Raw genomic sequence first — 23,574 nt, forward strand, 5'->3', positions numbered from 1 at the left:
CGATATGAGAGACTCTTCGCAGTATTCATACATGCCGCACCACCAAAGTACCTTATGCACAGCATGCTATGACGCGAAGTTTGTTCTTCTCAATACTAAATTACCTCATCAGAGGCGTATACCAGAAAGATGTCTCACTATTCTTACTTATTGTGCTCCGTCTGAAGCAGCATCATACTCTCCTGATTTTATATGGAAAATAAATTTAAAATAATACAACATGTATCTTATGTTACAACTCTTCATCATGATTCTTCATCCATGACAAATTCTTCGTAGCAAATGTTTCTTCAAAGCAAATGTTTCACCAACGAATGTGCCAATAGTTCTTTAATCGTTATTACCTGAGACTAATCATATAAGCTTATTTCTACACTCTAAAAAATAATGTTCGAAACATTTATCTCTTTATCCTTAGACCACCCGCACTCCTTCCCTCTGAGGAAAACTTAACCTGAGTGAATCGGCGATCAACATTCGCAGTACGATGAGAAAGCATGTGGTCCCGGGCAGAAGCCACAGCATATACTTTTGCCCACTTAGATCAATCTATCTTCTGTTCGATGGTGTGCACACAATCCAGGTGTGTCTGTTACTGAAGTATGTGTAATATTTTGCTGTTTAATATTGTTTCAAATGGTGCAAACTTTGGTTACTATTCTTACGATGATGAGTGTTTTCTTTATGGCAATCTGAATATTGCCTAACCACTGCGTAACCTTATATTAATAGAACAACTCGCACAGCTCTGGTTAAACAGCATTGATATGAGTGATCCTAACAGAATCTCTAGTACGAAATCACCATCCTTACATCTGAAAGACATCGTGAGCTGCTCTTGTGAATCATATTATTCATTGTCATCAGTCTCAGTCACTTGTGTATCACTTGCTCAGTTGCCGGTCTCGACGAGCTAACTACTTCGATGCACGCGTCCCACACTCGAAAAACGCCCTCGTCTGCCATAAAAGAGTGTTTCCCAGGGACCCTCTTTTCTAGGCTTCGGTTCTTGCTCGCCTGTTTTATGCATCTGCCACCTACGCTATAGCTTTCCTATCTCACTGTACAGTGGTGAGAACGGCAGAATAAACACTGTACTCTGCATGATTTCTCTATACTTATCCAGCTTCGCATCTCCGATTAGTCATTATCAATACTGTCTTCTTCAGATCAGTTATGAGTCACCGCATACATATAGCCAAATTCCTAGTCTCATAGACTACTGACGGCAACACAGATGTTTATTTTTCATGCCTCTGTAATATATCTTGCAATAATCTAAGAGCTACCAAGCGCTATCTGTATTTATATCAATGACATACGGATTGCAACGCTGTCATAATACTATCTACTTTCACGACCCAAACAAAATCTCCGAGTCATAACTACAATCTATACTTTATACATATAACTTTCCTACAAACATAGTGAATAGTATGTATGTAATAATATATTATATCATCAAATACATAACTTCATCGCAACACAACACATATCAGAGAACATCGTATACGGCTACACGCCACTACTATAATACTCGCACACGCACGCAATCCACGAATAGAAAAATCAGAGAAAAAATATGGCAGAGTATGTTTGATAGTTAAAAAAAACTCTGAGATAACAAGTCATCAAAGTAAATATGAGAATATTATCTATCTATTTTATTACATTACACTCTATCTCTTCCTGTTATGTGTGCTCCGTGAACTTATGTTCAGATCTACAAATATCATCGAATTGGCACATTCTAGAGACGTGACATTCTTATAAGAGTTACGTTCAAGCTACCAGATTACACTCAGTTTTCGCCTCGATCTGATAGTGTCTACAATGTGTAAAGTTTATCTCTCAGCCCATCTATCTACACTATACGTCAGCTAGATTGTTTAATTTCAATTTATTGACTAATCCTCTTGAACCGTCTTCGTAAATTAGACTGAACTCCCACGCCTTAATCCTCACAATGCGATTCCTTACCTCACCTCGGTGAATATTCACCACAGCTTATGATCAGCCAGGAAGTATTGTCTATCGCAGCTAGTCTGACGCTAAACACTTGTCAGTCTATCTAGCCTACTTCGTTCAACTAGTTATGCCGAGAGTTTTCCTCCTTCACGATTGCTGCTTTAACCTAATACGTTGGATATCTGTTATCTTATGATGAATCATTTTTAGTACTTCCATGTACACACATTGTCCTCTAACGATTAAATTAGATCTACGAAACACAATGGCCCCGATCATAATGATACTACTGCTTACACTGCACCTCAATTAACTTATACTAGGAGGAATTGCCTGCGAAAAAAAACCTAAGCTGTGTGACTGTGACCTACTGAACTACTCAACTATCTACCTTAGCGGCCCATAACTTCACTTTATATTTCATACGGAGCTATAAAAATCAAGTATTATCATTTCCATACCGACACTATGATCAACGTCTATCTGGTAAAATTCTCAGCTAGAAAACATTTCCGTCTGCTTAAGTCGTATCTCTTCTGCCTAACAACTTAGGATACCAGTATATGAGGTACAACACTCAGTGTTACGCAGTCTAGCTCTCGGTCCCCTTACGAGAGAGTGCAAACGACTTCCTTGCAGTTATCACCCATAGGAATCGTACAATGTACGAACAGCACATATGATATGCGTCATCACTCTAAGGGAATATGCGTGCGCGTTTTCCTGCCATTTATAAGATAATTTGAGAGACACCGGATCTCTTGATGACCCGGTAAATATAGTAATATATCGTCCCTGTCAGTCCCTTAGATCACCCCTATCTACGTCAAGGAGCACAGGTACTGAGCCTTGCGTATATCTGACCATTAGCACTGAGCGAATTAATAGAACTGGTGTCCTGAATTAGACTTCATATGTGATACACTTCACTTTTATTACTTCCAAGTATAGATTTGCCCTGTAACATGTGTTTTCGTTCTTGTGATGCTACATGATCAGCATAGAAACTGTACAGACATATATTGAACTAGCTCAGTACTTTAAATATAGAACGACCTAGGGTGTATATTCGTATGCCCTCAGTTTGAGCGATCCCGCAAGTAATCGTGCGAGTCCTAGTGAGACACATCGGATGCTGCCTACATTCGCAGTGCCCATAACGATATAGATCCAGTAATCAGTATGTATTCCTACTGCGTGCAATGTCATACTGTTCCTCCATACTTTGTCGTTGCACAGCCTAAAGCCTACAGTCTACACTCATCACCGACAATATGAACTTCACTGACTCCAAAACTCTGATCCTCCTGACAAACAGTCTCTATAGCTATATCCTAGCGCGCTCTGAATCTCATTTGTCGCTAGTCTACATAGCAATAAGATGATTTTACATAGGGCGTGAGTGTACATTATAAGCAATCATGAGACGTCAATCGTGACACTATAGCTAGTCATGAGACAACTGTTCCTCTTTATCACTACCTCAAGTGTCGATCTCTTTAGCAACGCCACGATGAGAGAGACTTACAGAGAAATCATTGAAGAGTCAACTACTTAGAACACAGCTATCAGCAGACTCTACTTTGTCATACACGTATTGTATGTTATCAGCTCGTTAAGTATGACCCTGAATTTCCTGACTAACCAAATCTCTACTGCTCTTAGTGACGTGTTCTAACTGCTGTAAATCAGTGCTAGATAGCTGCAGAATGTCTGACTAAATTACATGTATGATTCAATCAAGTCTGTAGATGAGATCGCTCATATGCTGTTAATTGACAGTTGCGTCATGCTTCTATAAAAGTATACTACAGCTACTACACTAGAAGACAAATGATGTATTACAAAACTAGAAGAGAGAGAGAGTATGTAATGAAGATGTCCATCATAGATCACAGACGTTCAATAGCATGGAGGCTGATGAAGATTACCTTCAGGTTTGAACTGTATTGTAGATCTAGTTACAAGAAATGACTATATCGAGAGTAGCGTGCAAGTACGTAGAGGAGAATTAATTCATGTTTGTGGAGAAAACTGAGAAAAAAATGTGGTATGAGATTTTTTAGAATAGACTTTTACAAAGTAGAGACAATATACGTCATTGAGTCATAAGTGCAGCGTATTATCATTCGAATGGTTGCATTTGGAACAAATAATAGTTGAGAAGTTCTGCACACATGTTAATCTCGATTTCTTTATATTTTTACATAGTATAGTTTCAGTATTATCTTCTTTAAAGTTAGATCAGTTTTTACTTTATCTTAGTCACGCAGAGAAGGCGATTATATATGAAGAATGCTAAGGATATTGTCATGAGTAAAGGGAGGTAAACTATTGTGCTGCAATCTACAAAAATGACTGATGTTGCTTCCCTTTATTGTGGGATCGCCGACCTTTTACCATTCCAGGAATCAAATAATGTGAATGACTTGATTATGTGTTGGAGACTTAGTTGAAAGCTAGTTAGAAAGATAAACATACAGCTGTCAATGTGTCAGGACATTGACATTAAATACTCTATATGGTGTTATAATGACCGTAATGTCATCATTGTGCCATACATCTATTTAACATATGTTCTAGTCTTAGTTTTGTACTTTACACGCTGAAGAAACTCCGCTCTTGTTTATAGAGTTAATCCACTCACGGTCAAGAAAGTTTGCATGGTACTACAGGTACACCTGAACACACTAAAATAAAGTATGGAAGCTTCTCTCCCAAAGAGTCCGCCTATAGACAAATGGTTCTCAGTTTTAGTAATGTTCCTATTATTTATTTATGATATCTACCCATTTGCTACTACAAAGATATTTACCCCGCCGGCGCCTTTACTAATGTAGTATGTTACTATCTTCCATTACTAAATATTGTACACTACCTGCTTGTGTAGCATCTGTGTTGCGCAGCGAGTTAGTTCATATCCACTGTCAATGTTGTTTTATTCGGTACTCCAATTACTATGGTCGTTCCTATATGGGCGGTGCTTTTGAAATACATGTCTGGCTAAGACAATAATAATGAAACATTATACTCAGTGTGTAATGACGTGTTATTAGTGTACGAGGATATCCAGTGTTTTGAACATGCGGAATACTTTTTTTTTGCAAGCATATGAGGATACTTTTATGAAAAAGGTAACAAACCCTGGAAATAGACAAATGTATCAAGAGACACTTCTTACAACCATAGACAGTCGGGTTGTATGATACCGCAGCTTCCAATCAAGAAGACACAAGCAAGGTTCAAAGTCTCAGGAGACGAATATTTAAAATGCTTACATCATTGAGCTATCTGGAAGTGGGCAAGGAGCACAGCTGGAAATAATTCTTCTTGGAAGGACACTTTCAGTGTCAAACACTAATCTCTTCAGTTCCGAAACAGTGACACAGCACGGATGATGGAGAAAAATGATAGGAAGACAGAGCATACAATTACTGGTATTTTTGTGATTGTTATTGAAAGCAAAGAGTCAACTGTATTTTATGAAAGGAGTTCCACTTTATTTAAACATTACAACTCAATGTCACATAGATACACCTCCATATAAATCTCAAAAAAATGTAATAAAGAGCTATACTTGAATATTTACTAATATTTTTACCTTTATCCCATTTATATAATTTGTTCCTTCTTTCTTACTTTCGGACTGGGTTCTTTCTCATGTTATTTCATGTTGCAGCTAAAACACCCTTACACTGAAATTTGAGATGCTAACTTTTGACTAAGTAGCAAATTCCATAAATTATCATTCTTGCTGTTGTTATCTGTTAAGGTTTTAGACACGCCTGACATCTGTAGTTCAAACCTAAACAACGACGATAAAGCGAAAAGTGAACTAGAAAGATGGCTAAACATGTGTCCAGACCCGCACCTCATCCTGTTCACCATTCGCTACAGCCCAGTGGACCTCAATGACGCTGTACGGAGGTTCACTAGAGTCAAGGTCTGTTACAAGGAATTTATTAGGCAGAGGCTCGTGGTGCTCTTTCACGTTTGGAGACAAGAGACACCGAGTGAAGAGGAACTCCAGAAGAAAAGCTCATGCAGGTTTAGAGGAGATTCTAGACTACGCCGGCCATCGCTACGTCATCTTTTGACTGCCCTTATACTCGGTTCAGCGAGCACAGAAGAGCGTGAGTCGACCAGGGCTTGCTACCTTGATAGTTAAGTACGTGTTGACAGGTCTTAATAAGCAGTGTTGTCCATAGGAATGGGAATCCCATGGGAATCCCATGGGAACCGTCCCATGGGATGGGATGGGATGGGATGGGACAGCACACATTTGTATTTCCCATGGTAGTCGATACTTGATATTGTTAAAATAAATTTACGCTGAAATTTTGCAGTTGCGTAATAAAATTATTGGAAAAATGAACATAGATTTCCACGCTAAAAGCAAGTGCGAAATTGTTTGGCGTACAGCAGTGTTGTCCATAGGATGTTATTACCATAGGAATCCATGGGGAAACGTCCCATGGGATGGGACGGGATGGGACAGGCATAAATTGCCATGGGATAGGATGGGACGGGATAGAAAAATATGTCCCATGGACAACCCTGTTAATAAGGCAACGTTAGTGTAAACGAGTTGATCAACAAAATACCCCTTACAAGAAAACTATACACAGATGTCATATTTCATATTCAAAATATAGTTTTGCCTTTTAAATAGTTATATTTTTCTGAAAATATGCGCGAATTATACACAAGCATATCTATCAATGTGTTTTCATTTACATGCGGAATAATTAAGAGGATCCCTTTATATTGGTTTATAAATGCTAGTAAATATACTTTTGAAGTTCCATAAGGACTATTTTTCCGAAATTCGCAGGCCATGAAAGAGATCTTAGGCGACAAGAAAAGGACAAACAAAATCTTAAAGTGCTGATCATCGGCAAAACTGGAAACGGAAAAAGCACGGTGGGCAACTCCATTCTGAACAAGAATGTCTTTCATGTCAGCACTGGGCTGTCCTCATCCTGTACAAAAGAGGAAAGCAGGAGTGGTTGTAGACAAGGCAAAAATATTACAGTGAGATATAGTTAAACAGATTTTATTGAGAACTTTTGAGTCATTACTCTTTGTTTCAGTCTGGTAAACCATTGGAGTTAAAAGAGAAGGCTTAATATAGGGCTGAGAAATGATTATATTTATATATAAGTAGCTTAAGTCTGTTTATATTAATTGCAAACTTTCATAGTATTGTTAAGATAAATAAAATGCTGTGCTTCAGTAGCTTGAGCTGAGATGTGAAGCAGTAAAAAATAGGAAAAAAACTAATGTCGATGGTCTCAAATCATTTTCAATAATAAATTAAAGTAGAGTTGGGATTGCCGGCAATGGTAGTAAATAGTTTGTGCCTGGCATAATAATAGTATTTATCTTGTATTTGTCTGAAGGCGTTGTAAATGAAACTTCTTTTTAAGGTGATTGAAACTCCTGATGTCAGCAATCTTACTCTGGAAGATAAAGCTGCAGATGATGAAATAAAAAAGTGGTCGGAGTTCGATCCTGACCTCATCTTGCTGGCCATTCGCTGTGATGTCCGCTATACACAAGAGGAATATCAGATATACAAACGGATAAAGAGGGTTCTCAGGGAACAATTCGTCTGTCCAAGGTTAGCTGTGGCCTTCACCTTCGGGGACAGGCTAAACACAAACATAGAGGATGAGCTGAAATCAGTTAATCCAGAACTACAGGATGTTCTGACTGAAGCAAGACAACAGTATGTTGTGTTCAGCATTGAGGATCAAGAAGAGAATAAAGAGAAACATTTTAGCAAAATCCTTGACTTTGTGCCAGAAAAAGGTAAATTTCTGTTGAACGCATTTTAAAGGAAATATATTTCTCGTTGTAGTTAAAGAGACTGGGTATAAGTAATCATCAATCTTTTTGTTTTATTTGATGCTTACAGGAAGTACTTTCTTCAAGAATGCAGTTTGGATAAACTCAGTACCATGTTCGAAGTTAGTTTAAAATACCTGTGGGGTAATGTTAGTCTCCACGATTCGCTAATCAGTTCTCCAATGCAGTTGAAATCGTGACATTTGTAGGCAAGCAGAAAACGTGTGCTGAAAATCTCCTGTCGGAGTCTACACCTGAGCTGCCCCAGGAAGACTGCCATCACATCCATAAAGACAACACAACCCATGCCAGCAAACGACAACTCTCTTTGTTTCCTGATGAACCACGTAAGTTTTGAGAGAAAGAGAGAGATAGAGTGAGGAGACCAGGGGAGAAGGTGGGAAGAGAGATCATTATTAATTATAAATAAACAATTTACAAATGACTTTATAGGACATAACATTAACGTACTGATCATCGGCAAGACTGGAAATGGAAAGAGCACAGTGGGCAACTCTCTTCTGAACCACTCCGCCTTCTGTGTCACTAGAGGATTTGCTTCATCAACCACAAAACCTGAAACCCAATCAGCTCAAAGATACGGAGTCAACATTACAGTAAGACAGTTACGGTTTATCAATAACAGTCTAATTCCTTTGAAATATTCACAGATCACAATGACAAAACACAATGGCAAGTGTAGAAATTCTTTATTTTCGTGAGTATCCGATTGTGTCGCATCCTTAATATGATGTGCCATTGGTCTATTCAGACGAGTATTGTAAGCTAAACATGATATAATTAGAATATTCAATGATCATAATGTAAAATATTATTATGCGGAATTAATATTATAATGCAATGTAAAATTGTAATGTAATAAATTGAACATAATGGGCTCATTGCCGTCAACAATAATTTTTCAGGTGACTGACACTCCTGACCTCAGTAACATGTCTGTCGATGGGAATGATGTGGACAGAGGGATCCAAAGCTGGCAGACATTTCAACCTGATGTCATCTTGTTGACTATCCGCTGTGATGTACGCTATACACCTGAAGAGTTCCAGATTTACAAAGAGATAAAGAAAAGTTTGAGAGATGACTACCTCTGCCCCAGGCTGACCGTGGCCTTCACCTTTGGCGAACGACTGGACAGAGACATCAGGGATGAACTGAAGGACGTGTGCACAGAGTTGAAGCAGGTACTGGAGGACGCTGACGATCGCTATCTTGTGTTTAGAGAAGAGGATGATGAAGAAACCAAAAGGAAACATATTATACACCTGATGACCTTCGTACCTAATCTTGGTAGTTATTTTTTTAATCATCTTTATTAAAAACATACAAACTGGAGGCTTATGCAATGCTGCTGCATTTCAGAAACTATTGTGAGTGTAACCATCCCTACGATAAAGGTTTTATTCTTTTGCATTTTGAGAGGAAATTAAAATTGTATATCTATAGCATAGTTTGAATTGATATAATATTCTGGCCCACACACTTATCAATGTTTTAATTAACAAGCCCCTCTCCAACATACACACACACTGCATGTCTGTGATAGTTTAGAGAAAAGTCTAATGTAGGGGAGAGTCACCGTGTAGGCAGATAATTAAGCAGTTCGCCCATGTAGACACACTGCCCCATGACATAATATTTGAAATGAATAAACTAAGCGTGTTCTATTGTTCTATCTCGCATTAGCCAGAATAATAGCCTCGGTTTGCAGTTTGTTTTAATGTATGGCATGAAATGCTATGGTGTATATAAATTGTGCGAGTATTATTAGCATGGTTTTATAACAATCAACAGAAATTGAGGGCGAAGTAAAGAAGATTCTCCTCCTTGGACCCCCTAAAAGCGGGAAGAGTTCAGGTGGCGATGCCATCGTAGGCAGACCAGTGTTTCAGGCCGGCACAGAGACTGTCAGGACGGTTAGTTACATAACCTACGTTCACGACACCTGGTGTCAGGTGAGTTTGGGCCACAACACGCTTTCTATTGTTGTGATATTCAGGTTTGATGTTGTTGGCACTTTGCATAACAGGAGGTTACAATAAATAGACCATCATGGGTATGTGTAATGGGCTCTGCACCAATTCTTCCCTTTCTCCATCGTAACACACACTTAAGCTCTGTTAATTTCGCTAAACAGTATATCTGCACAATTTTGTTAAATCTCACAAGCATCGTCGTAAACTAGTAAACATTCCCACTGGGATTATTGAAGTTGGTCATTGTCATCACTTTATCAGCACGTGAAGGTAAAGATACACTGAGAGAATTAATAACAAAAAATGGCTGTTACAAGATTTCGTTTTTTTCCTTGAAGGTATTTGATACACCGGGAATATCAAGGCCCGTTGAGGAGCAGTTAAGGAGTCTGTTGGAAGTGACCCGTCCCGGTCCACACGCCATCTTCTACTTCGTCAGGGAGTCCATTGCGACGACTGAAGACCTCGAACTGTTCAGACGATTTCAAGACTTCATCGAAGAAAACCTCAGGCAGCACGTGAAACTTGTTGCTGCTAAGGATATGGAGAGGGTACCTTCTGTTCCAAAGCCATTTAAAGACATGGAATACATTTTATGTGAAATGAATAAAGAGGCGAAAGGCGGCCAAACATTCTGGTTAATCGAAAATTTAACGCCAGAGCACAAGAACAAATTATTTTCAGATCACATTAAGGAAGTCCTTAATTCAACGAAGGAAGCTTCATAGCTTTGTGGTAGCAAACTCGAAAAAGAAAGCAAATGAGTTTGCTAGAGTCTATAATTAATGAGGAGTTACGTGACAGGTCAGTGGAGAAAAATGTGAGAGAAAAAGGTTGTGTCCCTTGGTCTACATATGATAAAAGAGGGGCCGACTAAAACTTGTCACTAGAGAGACAACGCTACCTGATCTTTATGCTTTTAATTTACAAATAATTGAAAGGTAACTGCTTAATCTTTGCTTTTGAAACTTTTTTAATTCAAGTGAATGCCTTTCCACATAATAGTCCATCGTTTTATTTCGAGATATCCCAAAATGTACGCTTTCTTTATGAAAGAGTTCATTTGATGCATTTTATATACATTCGTCTACTTTGCTAAATATTAGATGACACCTTTTATGCAAAGACTTCTCTTTACACAAATGTTATTTTGTGTGATCAGTACGTAACAAAGTATTTATTTTTAGATATCGATCAGAGCAAGAATAATGGACAATGGGGTAGATGAATAATATTTCTGTTGTTGGCTTTTCAAATTATAGAGAACATTGAGAACCTTTTCACTTCGAGTAACATTGACCATTAAATATTATTTATAAAATGAGTTTTACTGACTATAACTATTTATAACATGAAGTTTTGTAATAGATATTTTGAAAATTCAACCATGTTTATGTCGCTTCATGATTTTTAAATTCTGTACTCTCAGACACTCCTCACAATTGTATTCAAATTGTTTTTCAAATTATTAAAGTTGTATTCAAGTATGTCTTTTGGGAATACCATAAAAATTTATCCTGGCGTAGCTAAACTGTTTTTTATTACTGAGTTGTAAGTAACACAATATATTTTATTTCATGTCATATTACAGCAATTGAAACAAAATTTTAAAATATCAAATAAAAAAGATGTCAAGTGTCCACCCTATAGATAAGAAACCGTAGTGTCGTTAGCCTTAATATTGTGCAATATAAAATTCAATTTATGCACATTTTAGTACACATTTTCTGTCCGGTCTTTTGATATGGGCAGAGCCAAAGTGAAAGTAAAGGCAAATAGAATATTATTATATCTTAGAAATAAAATGTCTCCTTTCAGTTGATTGCGTCAATCAAGTATTGTCTCTCTGGAATAAAAGTCATCACAATTCTTGTAAAACAACAGTGAAAAATAAATTGAAAAGACTGGTTCTTTTGTTTAAAAAGGGAAGTTAATTACAAAATGAATCGTCTAATATCTGTTGTTTACAGCCATAGACTGCAATAGAAAGTAGAAAAGCATAACCTATTTATAGTTCACTCCAGTTTTATTATGAGCTGTACGCCTCTACTGCACGTTACCAATGACAACGAATCATATGAACCCACATCATTTCCTATTCTGTCTGTGTGTTTGTGTGTGTGTGCTTCCATGTGAGCGGCCGTTAAAGCTACAAGTGGTCCAGAGTGCAGCGCTTACTACACGGACATTCACTTTAAACAACTTTTTTTGACCGGTCCACCTTACTGTGTTTCCTGTTCATCTGCCTCCTAAAAGTTCAAAGAGGCATATTTTTAATTTATATCTTCTCAAGTACGTCATCTACAAACAACATTTTGTAAATTGCTTTTATATTTTATTTAATACTTTGTGAAACATGGCTATTGTGGGGACCAGCGTGTAAGCAAAAATGTTGTACAGATCACGACAAAGACCAAAACAAATTTACCGCACAGCTACCTTATGTGAAAAACTGTTGTTAAAAGTTTTGCAACAAACTCGAGGAAGAAGAAGGTAAATGGGTTTGCTGGGGTCTATAATTAATGAGATGCTACTTGACTGATCAGGGGAGGTAAAATGTGAAAGAAGAGATTTTGTCCCTTGTTGCACATGTAACACAAGAACGAGGGACTAAAAAAGGTTGTTAGAGAAAGAACTTTACCAGATTTTTATACTTTTTTTGTAAATAATCGATAAGAACTGCTTAATCTTTGCTTTTGAGACATTTTAATTTGAGAGCAAAGTATACAAAATATATACACAAACAGTCCTAGGATGAAAAGAATGCTATGATCAATGCAAGGAAAGTGTTGTAGTTAGATTGGTTGCAAAAAATGTACGCTTTCTTCATTAAAGAATTCATTTTATATAAATTTCTCTACTTTACTAAATTTATGATGATACCTGTTGTATGAGGACATTCATTCATATTTGCGTGACTTTGTCTTTTAGTTTTAGGTATCGATCAGAACAAGATCGATGAAAATAGAGGCCTATCTGTAGATGAATTTTACGATTGAGGGCATTTCCATTTAGAATAATACTGACCACCAGTAAATACTTTTTTTTAATAAAATAAATTAACTGCCCAAAAAGTATTTTGTAAATTGTCAGTTTTGTGATAGATATTTTGAAAAACCAGTCATCTTTATAAGACAATGAATAGAGCCTGTTACAAGACTTGCATTGCATATGTAAGTGTCTTCCTTATATACCCAAATGAATCCCCTAGAACTTTTGAGCTGGAAGTACGAACATTAGAATCGCATTTTGCAAGATTAGCAAGTAACTCTACATTCACTTTTGAAAATTCGAGGGGGACATGGAAGGAAAGCACGAGACTCGGTTTTGTTGACTTGTTTGTAAAAGAGAACAACTGCTTACATCAAGTAGAAAAACATACCTCGTGCTCAGATAAACAGATTTCGCTTATCAAAACCCGTAACAACTGTTAGTACATAGAATGCAACTGGTGATATCAAATTTACAATTAGCATTGACAGACACGTTTTATTTTGCATGCTCACAAATTGTCATCAAGTTCAAAATCTCTAAATGTACATAGTAAATACAGCATTGATCTCACTTACTCAAATATGATTGGTAGATATTATTAGTCTACCAGACACAATTTGAATAATCATTGAAAACACCACAAATTTCTCTTAATCAAATTCGATTGGTGTGGCCATTGAATTTTCAGGCCTAAAATACAAAAACTATTAGAGTACAAAGATAAAAATCGTAGCTTGCAAATAATAATTAAACAAATCCGGTATTTGACAAAGAGAATAAAATGAACAGCAATGTTTGCAGTGCATATGATGCAGCGAAGGATCATGTCATTATTATGAAACTGATAAACAGAAATAAAATCAGAAACAGTTGTGAGCAGAGACAGACAATATTTTTTCATGATCATGAATGATGTGGTGCAGCTGATGTACTTAACCTTCCATCACGTGCCCTTGGAATGATCATTCTTTCTCTCTCTCACACACACATACAAAGACTACAAAGACAGTGACATAAATGCACACACACACGCACGTACACACACAGGAACACACATATTCACATACATACATAAAGACAGCAACATAAATATACGGACACCGACCCACTATTTGAGGGAGTACCTTGTACATAACGGCGCTGACAATATGACTATTGTTTACTTTAATGAAAATACATGTATTACAAAGCTATTTCTGCTGATAGAATAACAAAAACAACCACTGTAGAGTAGCAAACAGAAACATAACTGCAGTGGTATCTATGTAAATACGAATTCGATTAGAACATGAGTATGGAATAAAGAGTTGATCTCTTTCCTATCCTTTTTCAGTAATAAATGTCTCTGTTATTGATAAAAGAGTTCTGTTATAATGAAACAATCTCTAGCTCCAATGGAAATAGCTAAAAATGATGAAAATCAAATTAGTTTTATTTGTAAAAGGCAAAGAGGGATCTTCGATTCAAATACATAAATACAGCCATTAATTCACAAATTTACTAGAAATGTATTGTTCCCTCGTGTCTTCACATGCAGCAGCCGTCTTCTCGTCAATGTTTTACTGGTGCCTACTACATGATGGAACATCTAAATTTACGAAACATCATTTTAATTGCTTCTCTTCGAGCAAATAGCCTTACGTAAGCCGCCAGCTTTTTTACAATCTCAGTTCCCCCTTCGCAAATTACACGTGTCCTGAAAATGTCAATAGCCTCATATTTTGACACCTTAAAGACTTTTTGAAGATGAAGAACGATTGTCTCCACTTCCTTGTTCATTATTTTGATCATGTCGTTTGTAAAATATTTTCCTTCGTTTGGTCTGATCACATTATCCTACAACACAGATGAATAAAAGATGAAAATAAGTATTTTAATCATTAACATTTCAGTGAAAAGAAGATTGGATGTCAATGTACACATAAAGTACACAAAGCTTTAGAACATCTAGCATCCACTTGTCAGGTGTGCTGTCTCAAACTGAACAATCTTGCAGTGACTTAATCTAGAACATTCTAAATTACCCCCACAAAACACCCGACTAAGCAGTGCCAAAAAAAGTAGCTAGCATTTCTGATAAGAAACACTGTATCTGTTAGTAGTGTTTGGTTGTCCTCACCTTCATGGTCAGGTCTATGTGTTCGTCTCCTGTCTCTGTCAGCTCAGAGTTGGTGTAAAGGAAGATACTCATAGCACTAGTGAGAGTACTCTGTCCTATAATGATTGAATTTTTGTTTAGACACTACATTAGCTTGAGGTTGTGTAGAGATATTTTATTTGTACCCGAGTACTTATTTCCAGCAACTATTCTCATTGGATTTTTCCATTGTTGGCAGATTTAGTTATTGGTTTGTACACATGGGGCCCAGTTTGTTTTTCCTGAAAAAATTATTTTTAAGAATTGTACTTGTGAGTTGTAGTTAAGGGTCTTTTGGTTTCATATTACTTTAAAGTATCTATTTTCTGGTTTTGATTTTGAAATTTTATTGCCTGGGTTTAGGGGACATGGAATTTTCTCGATTTTGTGCCTTATACCTTACTTGTACATCTCGTAATATTATTGCCACAACACTGAGGCACTTGTACTCTCCATATTCCCTTCTTCAACTTGACATTATGTTTGGCAATAGGTAGGTTTATGAGGTTTCAAGCGAAATTTAAAGTCGTCACAATACTAACTCGTTCTTTTCTTCTTCCTGCCTTCCTGTTTCTCCCTACCCTGTCCTTTCTATCTCTCCTTCGTCTCTAGCTGACAGTTTAAGTAAAGGAAATGAACTTACTAGAATCAGATCGAAGACAGCCTTTGCACTCTGTTTCCTTTGTTCAGGTGACCCCGCATTGCTCACAACACAATATCTGTTGGACACGTGCTGTAGGAGTTCCTTCATCTCCTTGGCATGCTCAATTTGCCTGTCTAGGGCTTGCTTCATCTTGTCTGCTCACAATAAGACAATTCATATCTGGGCTTATGAAAGAATATTTCTTACTCGAGCCTTGTTTTTAAATTTGAGATTTCAGAAATAATGAATGAATAAACTACTGTAACCTGCCATGTGGAACTTGAGGAAAGGAATAAACTCACGTTACTTGGATTGGCATGAGGAAACCTTAATGAAAACCTAGAGAACTATCCGAATGAACTTGTTCAATGGTTTACTATACTGTGTAAAGCTTTAAGATGTGTAACTTGTCTATTTTTTGCACTGAGTTGTTTAATAGGAACTACACTTAGTGTTTGGACTCATTTTGTGAAAATGTTAATGTAATTAATGCACATGTCAATGCGGGTGGCGGAGAAGTGGAGAGTGTAATTAGTCTGAGGTAACAACTTAGTTATGCCACCTCACGATAGTATCCAATGTTACTACATACCCGGTGTCGCTCCGAGACGGTCTCCGGCAGTGAAGACTATGATGAGAAAAGGACGAATGCTTTCTCCAAAAAAACTCTCCAGTGTCTTCACACTCTGATACTCTTCCTATCAACATGGCATAAGTATAACAATTATAAATTTGCACTAACACAAACGAATATTTTATAAAATCACTTTGTTACAATCTTTCAGTATTGGCATGTTTACTAAATATTTCTAGGTATACATTCATTTAAACAGGACAACAGTTTTTTGTATATTTTGTCTCGAAGAACAGAATACATGGGACACAAAAAGCATAAAATAAAGTTCTGTTTCAACTACAGTATATCTGTACAAAATGGACAACTCAAATCAGAAGACAACGTTTCGCGTTTGTATCTAAGGGAATGGACTTTTATTAAAGAGACATCTACTCTAAATCTGATTAAAGCACTAATGGGCTGCTATTGTGGTTTTCCTTTTTTTTTTTTTTTGTTTCCTTACTTTTGTGCAAACTTTGCTATTGTTACTTTTATTCATTTAATAAATTGAAAAGAAAAATTCTAAAACAGGACAAAAGTTTTTAGAGTAGTTGTATGAAATTGTTATATCATATAATAACGCATCAAAGTATGTAGAAATGATATTGTTTGAAACCTCTCCTTAACTGAAATCTAGGCTTTTCATAATGACACTATCTAATTTTCTATGATAAACAAATTAATCCAAATAATTAGGCATCATCTAATTATTCAGGAAATAATTACAACTCCAATCGTCATACAGTTGATTACCTGGGTGAAGCGAACATCACATCGAAATACGATGATGACGACGTGAGGTCCTGGACAGCAAAGAACTGTGGTCTTGAATATTTCCTGTAGAGCTGTCTCTTCCCGTTGTCTGGTGTCCCACAAACCAGGGGTGTCTATCACCTTGGTAACAGAGACAGTGCATCTGTACAATGATATACAAGGGCATAAAGCATAGTATTTGCATATTTAGAACCTACTAAACAGTTTTGTCGTTTATTACACTAGCGATCGACATATTGACATTTGTTTAATCGTGATTTTAAAAAAATTATAAAGTAATATGTACCTCTGTATATTAGAGATTTTTTTAAACACATTCTTTACAAAAGAAGAGGTACTTCGTAGCATTTTTAATAAGATAAATCCAGAAATGCTAGATCCATTTATTTTATTTGTCAGAATAGACTTTAAGACTTGTTAAACCTCACATCACACATGTAAGGCTTAATTCCTAAAGGCTATACAGAGTTTCCTACTTTACTTCACTGCTACACCACAGTAAACAAAGAGCTTAAAAAATTGTTACATACTTATTAGGATACAGCGCTTACTTTGTGACACAGAGATACAATTCTGATGACAGAGAAAGATTTTTGCCGCTTGCTGCTTGTATGTAGAAATTGCCAGCTTAAAAATTAATGATAATTTTTAAGATGCTGAATTTTACCTATTATGTTACACTACTTTTCTGAGACTGCACTAGCCGCCAGTCTTGGCTCTCCTTGACAACAAAGTGTTCATACTGGTCTATCACTGCCTTCATGATACCTGTCTGAGAGCCCTATCATCCAAGTCTGTTACTGTGGTGTGCTCATAAAGATCTCATGAATGTTTTACACGTCAAAGGAAACACCTGTCAGCCGCTTGTTTTTCTTTTCTGGCTCCAGTTTTTCTTTAAACGAATTGACCCCCGTTCAAAGCTTGCAGCGATGACCTTAAGACACGCATTTTTCGTAAACATCAGCGCCTCGTTGTCTCCTATTCAAACATATTTTAAAGACAAACCTCTTTTGAAACTATACTTACTTCTTGAGGGGAAGTACTTACAGTCACATTTTTTCCGTTAACGTGCGTTCCTGCAAATTGACTTCTGGATGTCATGGAGTTAATTCCAGTTTGTTCTTCAAACACCTTGCTGCTTAAGAGTGTGTTTCCTAGAGAACTCTTTCCACACCCGGTCTTGCCGAGTATTATTATACGAAGCTCCTCCATTCCGATGCTCAGGTCACTCGAGAAATAAGCTCCAGCATTTGGTTTAACTACAGAATCCTATATAAAAAAGGAACAAAGCATAAAAATTGTCAGCTTTTAGTTTACATTATTAAATTTTTCAGGTTTGTTCAATTATTCATCACTTGCCTGGTGACAACGCTCTAAAATCTGAAACAATTTAATCAGAAGATTATTGAGGGATAACACCCCTAGGGTAGCGCTGATACATCTTCACCTAAACGTTGAGGACAATGTTTCACGCTTTTCAAATATTTTCAAAGTAAATATTCCGTAGGAATGGCCGACAGTTTAAAACAGTAATAAACTCACTAGAATCATATCGAGGACAACCTTTGCATGATAGTTTCTCTCTTCGGGTGACACCCCACGGCCCACAACACAGTATCGGTTAGACACCTTCTCAAGCATTTTTTTCAGCTCCTTGCGGGATTTCGTAATCGACTTCTCTAGCGCCTGCGTCATCTCAGCTGCTCAAATGAAAATAGTTTATAACTAGATATATTAGAATATTCATTATCCAGACAGCACACTCCACTTAGAGATATAGTAAACGAATCTACTACCAAGAATATATGATGCATGACTTAATACTACCTATCAATGTACCTATGACAGGTATAAAGTGTAAGTATATGATGCATGATTTGATTCTGCCTATCGATGTACCTATGAGATATATTGATAAACACGTCTACCTCCGGGATCTGTCAGCTGGTCACCTCCAGTGAAGACTATCATGAGAAACGGTAGGATGTTCTCTCCAAAAGATTTCTCCAGCCTCTCGAAGCAGTAATAGTCTTGCTGTTCACATGGTGAAAATGAAGTTTTGTCACCACTCAGTGTAATGGGAGAGAGTATTAGTGTATACTTCGCACTTTGATATTTCCACCATATTAATTTAACATTGGCCATTTAACATTGATTCCAAAGCAGTCTTGATATAAGCATTCCACAACTGATAAATTAGACAGATAGAATTATATAAGTAAGGAGCTCTGTTCAGTTGAGCTATTATTTATAATTATCAAATTTGATAAATTAGAATATGACTAAAATAACCACAATAAAATTCAGTAAAACAATACTGACCAGGGTGAATCGGCGGTCGCATGCAATCACATAGATGACAACGTGAGGTCCTGAACAGATTGTCGCCACTTCTTTAAGTATCTTCTTAAAAATGTCATTTTCTGTGTCGATAATGTCGCACACGCCAGGTGTGTCTATTACCTTAGAAATAGAAGTACTGAACGTGTTTGTCGTATTATTACATTAATGATCGACTACCAAAATCATTAGCTTAACTACTTTCATTATTGTTCAATTGTATATCTTAAATGATCTTAGTAAGGAAAGTTATGTCTTTTGACTGAGAAAAAGCCAGACGATTATGGTTTGTCTCACTTTGATATTAAATATTAGCCTTATTAGTTTAAGCGGGATCCTTATCTTTTATTAATCAACTTTAAATTTTCCTATAATAATTAATCTTGAGGACTGATACCTACAGTCAGTTTTGTTCCACCAAATGACGCTTCTCCATGTTGACATTTCTGTGTATATCGGAACAACCCGCTTGTATCCTTGAAGAACTTGCTGCCTAAAAGTATGTTTCCTAAATAACTCTTTCCACTTCCGGTCTTTCCCACTAATAGGACACAAACCTTCTGCATTCCTGAAAGCATATATAGATTACGCCCATGAGCATGTATCCTATCTATTTCTAAGTAACTCACTAACACTATTGCTAAACATTTGCAAAAAGAACACATCAGGCAAGACTCTGTAACCAGAGTTAGTCGGTACATGACAGCAAACGAGATGACTAGCTTATCCATTAGTGCTTTCGCTGTTGAATTTATGATAATAAAATGTCATTCATGCAGCTGTTATCTTAGGAGAGACTGAGTCCAACGTACTTTAAGTCGTGCTTCTCCTCACCCCGTTCTTGCAAATTTCAGCTCTGCTGTTCATGCTGGTCTTAACAAGGACCTATGTCAGGGATCGTTTCAATTTCAGAAGCATTCGCAATACTATATCTGCTCTGTTATCAACAAAGGTTTGAGCAAGGTTTCCATTGCCTGACAATATCATCATTGTTCAAGAAAACGTTTTGACTACCACGCACTTACTTTGGCGGACCGTGATGGAGACACCCTCGATGGAAATATTAAAGGAAGTAAAGTGAGCCACCAAGAAAAGAAGGTAACTGGATCGAGAGACAATCTTGAAGAATACTACTAGCGACAATGTCAGCTACTAGGGATCCTCAATATGACAGCTAAAGACAAGACCTCAATCATTGTGGACAGCAATGCCCACCTTTTCACAAAAATCACTGCTTTATACAACCGCAAAGGTGATAACATACCAGATCGGTCGTGACCCGGATCAGCAGCGACTGTACTCCTAATCTTCAGGCTCCGGCGTGGGGTCAGCGAGAAGTGTGCTACTGAAATCAAAACAGAAACCAAAGCGGAAATCAAACAGAGAGGGAACATCCACTGGCTCGTAGTACGTACGCACGTTACATCAGTGATGCAAAGTTCCACAGCTCACTCGGTGGGACATTGTGGGAATGGCAGAGGTCAGATGGACAGGATTTGGGGAATCAACAACAGACGACAGCCACAAGCTAGCCACGACTCATCAAGGTAGCACAAGACCTGTAAACACGTACTTAACTCATCAAGGTAGCACAACACCTGGTCGACACGCTTCTGTTGCTCGCTGACCCTGAGTGTGGGGTCAAAGATGACGTAGCGATGGCCGGCGTAGTCTAGAATCTCCTGTAAACCTGCATGAGAAGTGTTCTGGAGTTCCTCTTCACTCGGTGCTTTTTCATCTCCGAATGTGAAGAGCACCACGAGCCTCTGCCTAATAAAGTCCTCGTCCCACAGACCCTTGACTCTAGTGAACCTCCGTACAGCGTCATTGAGGTCCGCGGGACTGTAGCGAATGGTGAACAGGATGAGGTGAGGGTCTGGACACATGTTTAGCCATCTTTCTAGTTCACTTTTCGCTTTATCGTCGTTGTTTACCTCTGAACTACAGATGTCAGGCGTGTCTAAAACCTTGACAGATAACAACAACAACAATGACACTTTTTGGAATTTACTACTTAGTCAAAAGTTAACATCTCCCATGCGCGTGCAACACCTTTATAGTAAGATCATACTAAGAAAGAAAGAAAGAAAGAAAGAAAGAAAGAAAGAAAGAAAGAAAGAAAGAAAGAAAGAAAGAAAGAAAGATATGAAATAATAAAGTAAAAAGAATATGTAAACATTCATACAAGCTCATACAATATATTTGAGAACCTTATAATCTCACATTGAGTTGTACTGTTTAAATTGAGGATGCTTTCGAGAAAAATATTTCAACCTTTATTTAAAAAAAAAACAAAACAACAAAATACCAGTAAATGTCTGTCTTCCCTGTCATTTTCTCCAATCATCGCTGCCACTGATTCGGCAATGAAAGGATTAGCGTTTGACACTTGAAAGTGGTCCTTCCCAAGAAGAATATTTCCAGCTGTGCTCTTCCCACTTCCAGAAGCTCCAATGATGAGGATTTTAAATATTCGGTCGTGAGGACACTGAACCTCACTTGTGTCATCTTGATTGGAAGCTGCGGGTATCATACCACCCGACTGTCTATGGTTGTAAGAAGTGGTCTCTTTGTCTATTTCCATTTCTACCCAAGTATTCTCATCTGCTGCAAAAATAAAGTATGCTGTCAAACACTGGGATATCCTCGTACACTAATTTTATTTCTCTCCAAAGGACCCGTTATACTAACAGTCTGCAAGTACCACAACATTGTTACTATAAATGAACTGATGTTGGACAGTACAAGGTAGTGTATAATGTTACTTTAATGGATAGTAAAATATACTATATGGCACGGTAAACAGTTGTGGTGACCAATCTGAAAATTAAAAAAAATAATATAAAGGAGAAGAAGCAGTCTTCATTTGCTTGGGGAAGTTTCATTGTACATGAACATGTGTTAATAATGGTTACCATGTACTTGACAAATGACTATCTCTCTCTCTCATGCACTAATGGAGGTTAACTGGAATCATTGTGAATCGTATTCGCTGGATGTGAAATACTTCAATGTCACTTTGTTCATATCAAACCACTTTTGCACCTTGACTTTGGCTAACAAACTATCTCCAAGAAAATGAATCTTAATTCCAAGTCATTCGATTATCTTTTCTGTAACAGCAGTGAGTTTTTATTTTGTGTCTTAAAGTTCCATTTGAATGAAATTCTTGCTTGGAAAATATCGGAAGTGCCTATATCTCCGTAGCCAACAATATGATCCTTGGAGTCACTCAAGCCAGGGTACAACATTTACAATACATCGCTTATGACAAAATACAAGAATGTTTAAAAAAAATTGAGTTTAGTGTAATGCACAATATGTACACTAGTATATTACTAGTCAAAATAGTAATTTTTCTTGAAATGAATCTTGATACGCTGAAATGTTTAATAAAGTATATAGAGCAGGGGTCTCAAACACGCGGCCCGCGGGACGAATGCGGCCCGCGAAACATTTTTGTGCGGCCCTCGGCCACGTCCGCGGTGTATATGTATGTTGTGCTTGGTGATTAACTCCCGCAGTGAAAATTACCCCCGTTATTAGTGACAGAGACAAGGTCAACTTATTTTAATAAACTAAACTGCCTGTGCATGTAATAAACTACACTAAATGTAATTAATAATTATAAAAACTTTATTTTAGCATTTAACTGCAGTGACAGTAGTGTTCGTAAAATTTAATGAAAAAACATTTTCTTTTCGTGGTGCGGCCCGCTGACTGGCTGTTAACTTCCACTGCGGCCCACATGCTAATATGAGTTTGAAACCCCTGATATAGAGGATCAATGGATTTTGTAACGTTATTGCTAGTTCTGGATATGGTTAAGAAGATGATGAACAAAAAGAACAAGAGTCGAAGACGACTTTAAGCATTGATTCCTAAAATAAAAGTATGTTTAATGTTATAAAAATTGGACTAACCTATTTCAGCAGCTTGGTTATCGTCGGTGGCGACATCTTTTTTTCGGGATCCTTTTTTCTACAGGGTATGAAAATAAGAATATTTTGCATGTCAACATAGTACTGAAATGGAACTGTTATTGCGAGAGTTAGCTTTATATACAGGTAATTGTTAGTAACAGTGGTACTCATTAACAAAGTTTGAAAAAAATGTTCAATCTGATATTTAAGCAATACAAATAAATTAGATTGTCTGAATCTCGATTTAATTTACACATTTTCTACCGCATTATGCTATAAATATAATTGCTCAGAGCTGTGCTAGCACAGAAAACGTGACTTACAGTAGTTCG

General features: G+C 37.1%; 4 protein-coding genes across 11 annotated transcripts in view; 1 reads left to right on the plus strand and 3 right to left on the minus strand.

Moving 5' to 3' along the window:
• The window catches only part of LOC112574529 (GTPase IMAP family member 8-like), a 133,175-nt gene extending 121,278 nt beyond the window's left edge, over positions 1-11,897 (plus strand). For 2 of the 3 annotated variants that reach the window (XM_025255661.1, XM_025255662.1), the window contains exons 2-8: positions 6,803-7,002; positions 7,398-7,782; positions 8,028-8,165; positions 8,272-8,435; positions 8,745-9,129; positions 9,634-9,794; positions 10,154-11,897. In XM_025255661.1, the coding sequence (XP_025111446.1) occupies positions 6,803-7,002; positions 7,398-7,782; positions 8,028-8,165; positions 8,272-8,435; positions 8,745-9,129; positions 9,634-9,794; positions 10,154-10,543 (1,823 nt within the window). In that variant the 3' untranslated portion in view covers positions 10,544-11,897. Of the gene's footprint in view, positions 1-6,802; positions 7,003-7,397; positions 7,783-8,027; positions 8,166-8,271; positions 8,436-8,744; positions 9,130-9,633; positions 9,795-10,153 lie in introns of those variants that run through there. The other variant, XM_025255663.1, reaches the window with a different exon arrangement.
• The window catches only part of LOC112574545 (GTPase IMAP family member 4-like), a 283,763-nt gene that overhangs the window by 138,657 nt on the left and 121,532 nt on the right, over positions 1-23,574 (minus strand). The window lies entirely within an intron of this gene.
• LOC112574535 (GTPase IMAP family member 4-like) overlaps positions 1-23,574 on the minus strand; it is a 287,359-nt gene that overhangs the window by 135,973 nt on the left and 127,812 nt on the right. The window lies entirely within an intron of this gene.
• LOC112574527 overlaps positions 12,138-23,574 on the minus strand; it is a 36,115-nt gene continuing 24,678 nt past the window's right edge. For 4 of the 6 annotated variants that reach the window (XM_025255657.1, XM_025255654.1, XM_025255653.1 and 1 more), the window contains exons 11-23: positions 23,243-23,300; positions 21,628-21,926; positions 20,893-21,286; positions 20,584-20,664; positions 19,721-19,887; positions 19,302-19,442; positions 18,908-19,013; positions 18,522-18,679; positions 18,027-18,248; positions 16,959-17,099; positions 16,182-16,287; positions 15,590-15,744; positions 12,138-14,645 (exon numbers count right to left, since the gene is read on the minus strand). In XM_025255657.1, coding sequence (XP_025111442.1) covers positions 14,382-14,645; positions 15,590-15,744; positions 16,182-16,287; positions 16,959-17,099; positions 18,027-18,248; positions 18,522-18,679; positions 18,908-19,013; positions 19,302-19,442; positions 19,721-19,887; positions 20,584-20,664; positions 20,893-21,286; positions 21,628-21,926; positions 23,243-23,300 — 2,292 coding nt within the window. In that variant the 3' untranslated portion in view covers positions 12,138-14,381. The remainder of the gene's footprint in view (positions 14,646-15,589; positions 15,745-16,181; positions 16,288-16,958; positions 17,100-18,026; positions 18,249-18,521; positions 18,680-18,907; positions 19,014-19,301; positions 19,443-19,720; positions 19,888-20,583; positions 20,665-20,892; positions 21,287-21,627; positions 21,927-23,242; positions 23,301-23,574) is intronic. The other 2 variants (XM_025255655.1, XM_025255656.1) reach the window with 2 other exon arrangements.

Source organism: Pomacea canaliculata, linkage group LG10, assembly GCF_003073045.1.
Source record: "Pomacea canaliculata isolate SZHN2017 linkage group LG10, ASM307304v1, whole genome shotgun sequence".
NCBI classification, from domain to species: Eukaryota; Metazoa; Mollusca; class Gastropoda; order Architaenioglossa; family Ampullariidae; genus Pomacea; species Pomacea canaliculata.